General features: G+C 37.5%; 1 protein-coding gene across 1 annotated transcript; it reads right to left on the reverse strand.

The window, feature by feature from the left end:
* Nucleotides 1-7,369: 7,369 nt before the first annotated feature.
* On the reverse strand, nucleotides 7,370-9,754 carry LOC114922200 (putative deoxyribonuclease TATDN2). The gene has a single exon (XM_029282956.1). It carries the CDS (start codon nucleotides 9,752-9,754, stop codon nucleotides 7,370-7,372), a length of 2,385 nt encoding a protein of 794 aa, XP_029138789.1.
* Nucleotides 9,755-10,453: the final 699 nt, after the last annotated feature.

Below are 10,453 nucleotides of genomic sequence, written 5' to 3' on the forward strand. Positions count from 1 at the left end.
ACAAAACCACGTGGGGCATGTGAAAGTTCGTGTGTCAGCCTCTCCAATTTTTAATATTTTATATCAACTAAATCAATTTCAAGTTGTTAAAGTGTGCTGTTTCTATTCTTGTCCCCTTCTTTTTTCTCCTAAAAAAGACTCTGGAAAAGAATTGCATCTATAGAGAAATGAAATGTTACCTTAATACAATTGGTTCCTTTGCATTTAGAAATAGGTAGCATAATAGCAACTATATTTTATTTTTCATACACTCTCATTCAATTTCCATTAATGTTTTAAAAATATAAATCGGCTCTTTGCCTTTGGTATGAAAATCTGAATATTTGGTTTCATTGAATATTTCCATTATTACTGCCCCATTAATTTGGGTGCCCGAGCCACTTGGAGCTATGTGTTTTGCTCAATTTATAAATGAATTATACATCAGAATATATTTTCTGCATATTACCAAAATCTACTTTTATATCAGCTATTAATGAATGCCGCTCATTCGATTGTGGCTGCCATTAGTTTTGAATTTGGCCTATTATTTCTTTTGTGTCTTTTTCCTTTCTAAATCTTCTTTGTCATGTTGCCTGATTATTGTATCTCTCTTGTTTGATCTATGACCATAACTAAATTAATTGTAAATGTGTGTGTATGTTTTGTGAACAGAATTAGTGTGGGTGGGATGGAGTTTTTTATGGGTTTTTATTATATGATGGATTTTTGAAATTTTGTAAGCTGCCTGGAATCACCTATATATGCATTAGACAACCATGTAAATTTGTGTAGTTATATGCAGATAAAAATGTATGTGATATTTAGATATTTTTGCTATTGTTATTTACTCTTAACAAATCAGAGGAGGTGCTACTGAAACAATTTTATTAAAATGCAAAGAGAAATGAAACGACCCCACCTTGTTTTTCAGTTTCATCTGATGCTGGCCTGATGGTGAAGCATTTGAACTTGTACTGCTATTGCAATATATTATTATTTCTTATTTAAAGTGTTAATAAGTTGAAAAAAGTGTCCTTCCGCTATTGTGGAACAACAGCTCTCAGAATTCATCCATATTGGGCATGCAGACTGGAGCTGCTGATATTCTAATCCAGGAATAATCTGAATGGCCATAGATAACAGAGGACTATCCTGCAGATTCTTCTTTTCTATAGTAACACCTGTCCTTTGGAACAAGGTTCCCCCAAAATCTGAACAGCTCCAAAGTTGCTATTGTTTAGAAGAGCCATGGAGATTGGTTCTTTACCCAGGTTTTTGGTGTGTGTGTGTGTGAGAGAGAGCCTTCATTTTGTTCTTTTCAGTCTGTGGCCCTTGCGATAATTTAGATTTACCCGTTATCTTTTATTGGTGTTATTGTAATTTTTCATTTCATTGTTGTGAAACCCTCAGAGTTATTGAGAGTTGGGTAGTATAAAGTTAAAATAATAACAATTTGTCAAAAGAACCTGCTAGTCAGTATGAAGTGATTCTTTTTAGTTAAGAGATTTGTGTCTCTGTGTTTGTGTGTGTATGAGTATGTGTACGTATGTGTATGTATATACAGTGTTTTTTTTCTAAAAAAAAAAAAAAAAAGGTGCCGGAACTCACATACGTCATACAACTTGCCTTGCCTACCCTACAAATTTCCATCCAAAAATGGTGCTGGAACTCCGTTCTGGGCGTTCTATGACAAAAAAAAGCCCTGTGTATATAGATGTCTCCTTAAAACTATTAACATGTGAAGCAATGTCGAGAACAGTCAAAATTGTGTAATTGTAATGGGAATACCTCCTGATATATTAAGGAACAAGACACCTTATTTGCTAGACGTTCAGTATATCTGACTATAAATCCTTTAATCTTCTGCAAAACCAGTTTTGTTTTCTAATGTGGGATAATGAGTAATCTGATATACACTGGGGGAGATCCACATGGGTCAAAAAAGTCAAAATGGCAGCTACAATGGCATGCAATTGAAGTCCCATCTATATTTAAGATGGTGTATGTAAAAACGGCTTGGCTTTGATTACATAATGGTAGCCACCATCTTGACTCTTTTGACCCCCCTTTAGATGTTCCTGGTTCAGATTAGGGAAAATAATTCCTGACTCCTTGCCAAGAAAGTTATATGAAGCCAGTGCTCTCCTTCATTGAAGGAAAATATGGATAGATGTGTCATAAATAGATTATTTGGTTCTAAACATTATTTCTTTGTCAGTTTTGATCTGGAGATGTTATATAATTGCACTGAGATGATAGATTAAGTTGGCAGGCAATTTACTTCAAAGAGACAAAAGTTAGGACAGCTCTTGCCTCCCCTCCTCTTGTTCAAAGATCCGTTCCAGAATGGAAGAAAGGAAGTGTTTTGAAGCGGTTAAGTGATTTTTCTCTCTTCACAGACAATTCTTAATTGAGTTTAGGCACATTCTGTACATTTTTAGATCAGCATCAAAGCTAGTGTCCATCCAGTGATAAGCAGTTAGTTCTCAGGTTTCAAAAAAAAAAAAATACACACATACACACAGAAACAAAGACACACACACACACACACACACACATAAAGCCTTTACTTTCTACATTTTTCCATGTCTATATATATGCATATACAGTATATGTGTGTGTATGTATACACACATACACAGCCTTTACTTTCTACATTCTTTGCACACACACAAACATATTTTCCATTAAGTTTTTAAGACTGTAATGTCCCTATTGCCATAAAATAAAAACAACATAGAGCAAGATATGGCCTCAAATGTTCAACTGGGATTATGTATAAATACTGTGGATTGAATTAACTCTAAGTTTTACCCAGAAGATCACTATGTAGTTGTGATTGGTAACACAGTCAGCCAGATATTTAGACTGAATTTGGCATTTTTATCCACCTATCGAGTCCTTCCCAAGCACATGAGATTGTCTGTTCCTCTGTTTGTCCTATTAATCCCATGTAAACCTGTAGATTACAACTAATCTGGGTGAACAACAATATTATTTGTATTACAATATATTATAAAAGACTTATGATATTAGTTATTAACAGTGCTAAGTTGTCCAATTTGTAGAAATGTTATTTGACTTGTGTCTGCATCAGAAATAACTTCCAGGGAAATGTGTCTTTAGAAAAATGTATTGATTTCCCCTTAGGAGAGAACAATATATGTATGTAGGAGAATAAAAAAGGGCCAATTTCATTCTTTTCATTGCAGTTATAGCCATCGGACAGAAACAAATAGATTCCTTCTCTCAATGTGTAAAAATTATGTGTATCTTTTCTATGCGTATATGTAGAACTTCCCTTGAGAAGTATTCACAGTTGCGATTGGTGTAAAATCAGGTCGCTAGGCTGTTTATAGTTTCAAAGGACATGTATCATATAATGCCTCCATTCTAAGATCAGCATTTATTAATAATCCAGTACAACCAAAATGATATTGTATGCATTATGTCAATAATTGTGCAAATGGCATCATAACACAAGTGACATCACTTGCTAGCCCTTGCTCCCTCAGCAGTTTTCCAATTGTCTGTGCTGGTTGCCAATTGCTTAGCACAAGGGTCCCTAATCCCCGGTCCATGGACCAATACCGGGCCGCGGCATGCTAGCAATGGGGCCACACAAATAAGCAAAGCCATATCCGCGAGATGCAGACAGTACACAAAACCATGCACCCTCCGGTCCGCAGAAAAACTTCTCTCCATGGAACTGGTCCCTGGTGCCTAAAAGGTTGGGGACCTGTGGCTTAGCAGATACAATTTAAGAAGTTAGTATGAAGCTCTGAAGTCTTATTATTTAATGACTAGTTTCTTTTCTTACAAATCTATCCAGGAATTATACTCTATAGGAGAGGCTTTTTCAAGAACATGCTTCCATGGTTATAGTCCTTCTCCTGGGTTGTTTGCAGAGCTTTTCTTTCTTAATTTATACAAATAAATTAAAGCCCAGCAATAGCACTGATTCCAACTTGCTTGCAAATAATCCCCCCCCCCCCGAAGATTTCATTGAAGAAATCCAGAGGGATTTTTTTTAAAACTGGATATAAGAATGTAAAGCAATATTTGTACTAAAGCAGTTAAGCTGTTTGTAAACATGTCTTTCCTGGATCTTAATTTAAACAGGACAAAGAAAATGTTTTGTTGTTCTTCCTGGGATTTGAGTTAATTCAAAATGGGGCAACAAGTTAAAAAGAAAAACCCCCTACCATGTGTTTCTTTTTTAATTAGCTAATAGGTATGCAGGTTAAATCCAAAAAAGATTTGGAAAATGAGTTCAAAATAAACACCTTAAACTGCTCCTCTCGTTCTGTTTGAAAAATTTTTTTTTTCTCACTCTTTTTTCCCTCCGTTTTTCAATTATTGACTCTGCTTTGAGGGAATTCTAGGTTCAAAGCACCCTTTTGCATAAAAAAACACTCTTGAAAGCATAATTTCGTTTACTGTTGGCTTGGAACTTGTGATAAATGAGCCCTTGCCAGTAAAGTGATGGTGACATAGCATGCTGGCAGAGTTTGTATCAGAACAGCTAGAGAATGAATGTGGCCATCAACTTTGCTAAGAGAAAAACTCACTTATTCCTTGATTCTAAGCTATTTGTGTAAGTGGAGAGTGTGCATTTTTGTAGGATAGAATCTCTTATTTAGATGGATGTCTCTTAGGCACATCCTATCTCTGATATGGGTTACTTATGGTTAATGGATAATCCACATTAATGGAATGGTCAATGGATAAAACACATTAATAGTCACACAAAATGTGTTCAGATGTTTAGGAATTGCAACGCCCAGGGATTGAACAAAACATTTGGCAAAATCAAATGAGCCAAATTAAGGCTTAATGGGATACAGTATGCCAATTCAGTCTTCTAGTGAATGGGGGTCTATGGAGATTCTCAGTCATCCAGGTCATAGTTATCCCAAAGGTGCTTTTTCACAAGGCAACTGAACTTCCTTGTTTTTCTTTGATGTTTCACTTCTCATCCAAGAAGCTTCTTCAGTTCTGACTGGATGGTGGGGAATGGAAAGATTTATAATGAATGGGTGTACTATTTTAGATTTCTGGTGTAGATGTGGAAGGGGATGTGGACAAGAAACAATGGTTGGAAACTGACCAAAGAGAGAAGCAACCTGGAATTAAGGAGAAACTTCCTGACAGTGAGGACAATCAACCAGTGGAACAGCTTTGCCTCCAGAAATCGTGGGGGCTCCACCACTGGAGGTTTTTATGAAGAGACTGGACAGTCACTTGTCTGAAATAGTATAGGTTCTCCTGCTTGAGCAGGGGGCTGGACTAGAAGACCTCCATGGTCCCTTCCAGTTCTATTCTATTCTATTTAAAAAGCACATTTGCAAGTTGTGAAGTTTATCTGGAGAATTGGAACGAGGATTTATAAGCTTCATCTGAAAATTTGAATGAACACCAGACATCATATGTGAAATTAAAATTGCCAGAGTTCAGCAATTTTATGCAAATAATTAATGTGACCTAGAAAATGGAAGAGAATACAGGTAGTCCTCAACTTATAACCTCAATAGAGCCCCAAATGTCTGCTGCTAAGCAAGGCCCTTGTTAAGTGAGTTTTTGCCTCACTTTACAACCTTTCTTGCCACAATTGTTAAGTGAATCATGTGGTTGTTAAGTGAATCTGGCTTCCCCCATTGACTTTAATAATACTAATACTAATACTAATAATAATAATAAAAGTTGGAAGGGACCTTGGAGGTCATCTAGTCCAACCCCCTGCTCAGGCAGGAAACCCTATACCATTTCAGACAAATGGCTGTCCAATCTCTTCTTAAAAACTTCCAGTGTTGGAGCATTCACCGCTTCTAGAGGCAGGTTGTTCCACTGGTTAATTGTTCTAACTGTCAGGAAGTTTCTCCTTAGTTCTAGGCTGCTTCTCTCCTTGATTAGTTTCCATCCATTGCTTCTTGTCCTGCCTTCAGGCACCTTGGAAAATAGCTTGACTCCCTCTTCTTTGGGGCAGCCCCTGAGATACTGGAACACTGCTATCATGCCCCCCCCTCGTCCTTCTGTTCATTAAACTAGACATACCCAATTCCAGCAACCGCTCCTTATATGTTTTAGCCTCCAGTCCCCTCTGCTTCTTAGAAGCTGGCTGGAAAGATTAAAAATGATGATCACATGACCCTGGGACTATGCTCCAATTTTGATCACATGAGAGGATGCTGCAGTAGTTATGTGTGTATGAAAACTGATCACAAGCCACTTTTTGCAGTGCCATTATAACTTTAAAAAGTCACGAAATGAATGGTTGTTAAGTAAAGGACTACCTGTAATTTAAAATGGGGACTGATATTGCAGGAAACTGAAAATGGATATTTGTTTTAGGTTTATGACAATACAGCTAGGTACCAGCCTCTAGGGCCCTCATCCCATATTTGAAAGTACAAATGACTTACAAGTGATGTGGGCAGTAATAGATCTATATACTGTGAAGACCTTCTTTGTGGTGACTGACCTGAACATTTTTTTAGATTTTATTTTAGATTCTTTACATTCTTTCCATTTTCTAAAAAAAATGAAAAGATTGAATGATTGTTTCAACCATAATCCTTATTTTGGTGAATGAGAAGGGTCTACATAAGCTTGGAGACATTACTGAAAAATAAAAATCGGAGGTGATAATAAGTTGTTCAAAGTCAAAATAATATATAAAATTATAGAAGCATATAATCACTTACCTAATGAAGAACTCTCCGAAAAGATTAAAATTACAAAATCCAAATGCAAATTAAACTCAATCAGTTTTTCGCGAATAATCTTGACAACCTATTTTATTCTCTTAACTTTGCTTTATTATTCTGCATGTATGTCGGTATTTTTCATTTCAGCAGAATGAAGCTAGGGAACATCAGTGTTTGTAAACAATATTTGTATATCGTACAATATTAATTTCTGTTTAAAGTAATTTAAAATAATTATAAAATAATTCATCATGTATTTCTAGCTTTGAAAAGAACAAATCGGTTAACATGCTGAAAAAACCCAATCAGAAAAGGACAGACACTTCATTATTTTTTTACTGCAGCAGTTAAGTGGTCTGCTGCTCAGAAGAAATACTTAGATTTAGCTTGACAGTTTTAAGAGCACTTTAGGTATGTTTCTGTTTTCTTTCTTGAAAAATTAAAACATTGACAAGGATCAGCAACTAAACATAAGGCTATTAGAAATGAAATTAACACAGGTACCTTAAACAGCAGGAACAAATAACAGAATTGGTGGAATTAATAAAAGCTATCAATGGGTATTCAGTATTAGTGTAGAAGCCCAAATTTATAATTACATTACAAAATAAATTTAAAGGAATCCAGTCATTTTACAAAAGAGTTTCCTCTTTAGTTCTTCCACCTTTCTTTTGACATTCTTACAAGTCATATATCTTGTTGGCGTTTTGCCTTAGAACAGCTAACATGGCAGGTAATGACACTTCTTTGAGGCAGGCAATCTCTTTCACTGTGTGCAGAGCTACTCCTGGATGCGAAAACCGGCTTACACGTTTTGGCACCTGTCGAGGAAGGAAATAAGGTGCATCTGTTTCTACCACTATTCTGTTTAATGGGATTTTCTGAACAGAATCTCTAACCTCATTTGCTGATGGGTAAGACAGCAAAGCTGTGAATCCAACTTTTAGATTTGGAAAGTAGTCTAAAAGTGGTTCAATGACATTATAGCGGCCAGTGAAACAATGTCTGTGTATTTTGTAGTCTTTTGGTACACATTTCTTCATGATTTCTAACAGATCACCATCAGCGTCTCTACAGTGAATGACCAATGGCTTCCTTAAGGAAACAGCTAGATTCAGTTGCCTCTCAAAAACCTCATGCTGCTTTGGAATTTCTGTATGGCATTTATAAGAGTAATCCAGTCCTATTTCACCAAAGGCAATAGATTTGGGGTGTCTCATTGCCTGCATGAGATTTCTTTCATGAAGATCTGTGTAATAACAAGCAAAGTGGGGGTGGCAACCAAATGCTCCCCAAACCATATCTTCCTTTAATAAATCTTCCCATAAGTTGTTTTTTAAAGTACGAGGATCACAAAAGTTAGTTATGCAGCCCTGAAATTCTTTAGGAAAGGTGCTGCTGTATCTTTTCCTAAATTCAAAAAAAGTTCCTCTGAAAGATGTTTTTGAATATAACATGTCCAAATGGCAGTGTGTGTCAATAAAGCCGCCTTCTAAATATTTGGGCAAGCTTGTAGGCAAATCTTGGTCTACACAATTATTAGTGAAAGAATCTGACTTACATGATGAAGAAAAGATGGGAACATATCTTCCTCTTTCCATATTCTGAGGTCTTTTTTTCTCTTTAAAGTCCAATGAAGCACCATGTGGGCACACTCTCTCTTGCACATGTTCCACCGAAGGTTTTTTATTCTTTGGAGCATTTATCGTTCTTTCTAAAGAAATGTCATAGAGATTATTGGAATATGAAATGTTTTCAGTGGGTCTTGTAAAAGAATGCATTGGCTTTGGATTGCTTGTCCGGTATTTTGTATAATCATTCATTTTCTGACTGTAGAAATGAGGAGGATACATCACAAATTCTGTTGTTGGTGCTGACATTTCCATCATTTCTGAAGGTCTGCGATTAGGGATGGAATCTTCTTGTGAAAAGGCAACCACTGGTTCACCATCTTCCATGTTTTGTTGTTTTGTGCCAGCACTAAAGATTTTTACAAGAGGCTTCTGATTGTTGCTATTCTGCTTGGTATCTTCACTTTCATATTTTGAATCTTCAGAGACCAATCTCCAATGGGTTTCTGATTTCCAATATTGTTTTTTACTTTGGCTATTCCAGTCAGAAGTTTTACCTAACTGTTTAGGAGAGACTTGGCTATTGTTTTGCTCTCCAATTTCTGAAAAGCTGAACTTGCTTTTAAGTCTGTGTTTTGACTGGTAATTTTCTTTCCAAAACATTTTATTCTGAACATCCGTTTTCTCTTTTACTGGAACCTGTGAGTCATTTGATCCCTGATAAAGTTCATTTTCATAACTTGATCCTGTATGAACATACTTGGAAGTAGTCATTGGCTTGGAAAGTTCTCTTATGCTATACTTAGCATTCTTTTCTGTTTCTGCAACAGGCTTCTTAATGTTGGAAATCTGCTGAGTTTCCAGTTCATGTTCAGGTCTTGATAGTTTATAACTTTGTTTTGAATCAAGTGTTGGTTTGGAATCTTCTTTAACACCATCTCCAGAACTTTTATTAGTTTCTGTAACAGCTTTCTCATCGTTGGGAGCTTGCTGAATATTTTTTTTATCCTTTGGTCTGGATACTTTTGCTCCTGAACTTGACATAACAGATTCATGTCTCGAATTGACACCTGACCAACTTGGTTCTTTATTGTCTTGCTTGACAGAAATGGTATGTTCCTTTGGTGCAGTTTTCAAACAATGTGAATTGTTTCCAATTTCTTGCCCTCTGCTTTTCGGTACTACTGAAAATTCTCCCAGGCTGTTAAGTGGGTCCTCTTTTCCAGAAGAGCTTTCTTTATGAATTTCCTTTATAGATGAAATTTTTCTTCTGGTTTGCAATTGTCCCCCAAATGCACTCAACAGAGCTTTCTGATATATTATTCGAGACCCCTCACCCTGAGCTTGGCCTTTTATTCTTTTCTGGACACGTTCAGCAGACTTTTCTTTTAAGGCACTTTTTTTTCCAGGGACCAGGGTAGTGTTTGTACCTATATCTCTATCATCTTCTTGCTTAATCTTCACTTTCTCAGATTCCTGGGAGGAAAACGCCATGTTTGTCACAGACTTATCAGAAGCAGGGCGGGGTGAGGGGGGCTTTATAAGAAAGCTTTTGCTGGGGGCAAGAGGGTCTTGGCCTTCCTTAGCAATACTGCTAATGGCATCATCTAAGTTCAAATTCATCATCAGAACAATCGCCGGCAGCGAATGAAGTTAGGGGAAACTACTTGCGCGGAGCTGCTGGGGAGAATTTCCTAAAAGCAGCCGCCCTTCCGCCACCGGGACTCGCGGGGGAAGGCTGGAAGCGCTAAGGGAGGCTTGCGGAATTTCGCAGGGGACTTACAGCGAAACTGTCCCACCACTCGACTTCGCGTCTCCTGCTTGGCTGCCTCGATGCTAAATTGCCTTCTCCCAGGCGTTGGAAGCGGCCTCTGTCGCCGCTATGCTGTGCCGTTCATTGATTTGTCCCAGCTGCGGCTCTTTCCCTTGATGACTCGACCCGCTGGATCTGCTTCCGATACCTTCCCTCGCCCTCTTCCCGTCGCGTCTCCTGCCCACGTCCAGCTGTCGCAGCTTCAAAGCACCGGGAGGAAGATGTCACCAGGTCGGCCTGCCCGGTGACAGCCTCCTGAAATGGCTAAGAGTAGGCTACGTCACGGTAGCCAAGAGTACCCTAAAGTAATAGAAGACTAACGGAGAACAACTCTCAGTTTATGTTGAAACAGTATTGCGTGATTGGCATCTACCACCTTG

This window comes from Protobothrops mucrosquamatus, unplaced genomic scaffold (genome assembly GCF_001527695.2).
Source record: "Protobothrops mucrosquamatus isolate PMUCROS unplaced genomic scaffold, P.Mucros_1.0 scaffold5, whole genome shotgun sequence".
NCBI classification, from domain to species: domain Eukaryota; kingdom Metazoa; phylum Chordata; class Lepidosauria; order Squamata; family Viperidae; genus Protobothrops; species Protobothrops mucrosquamatus.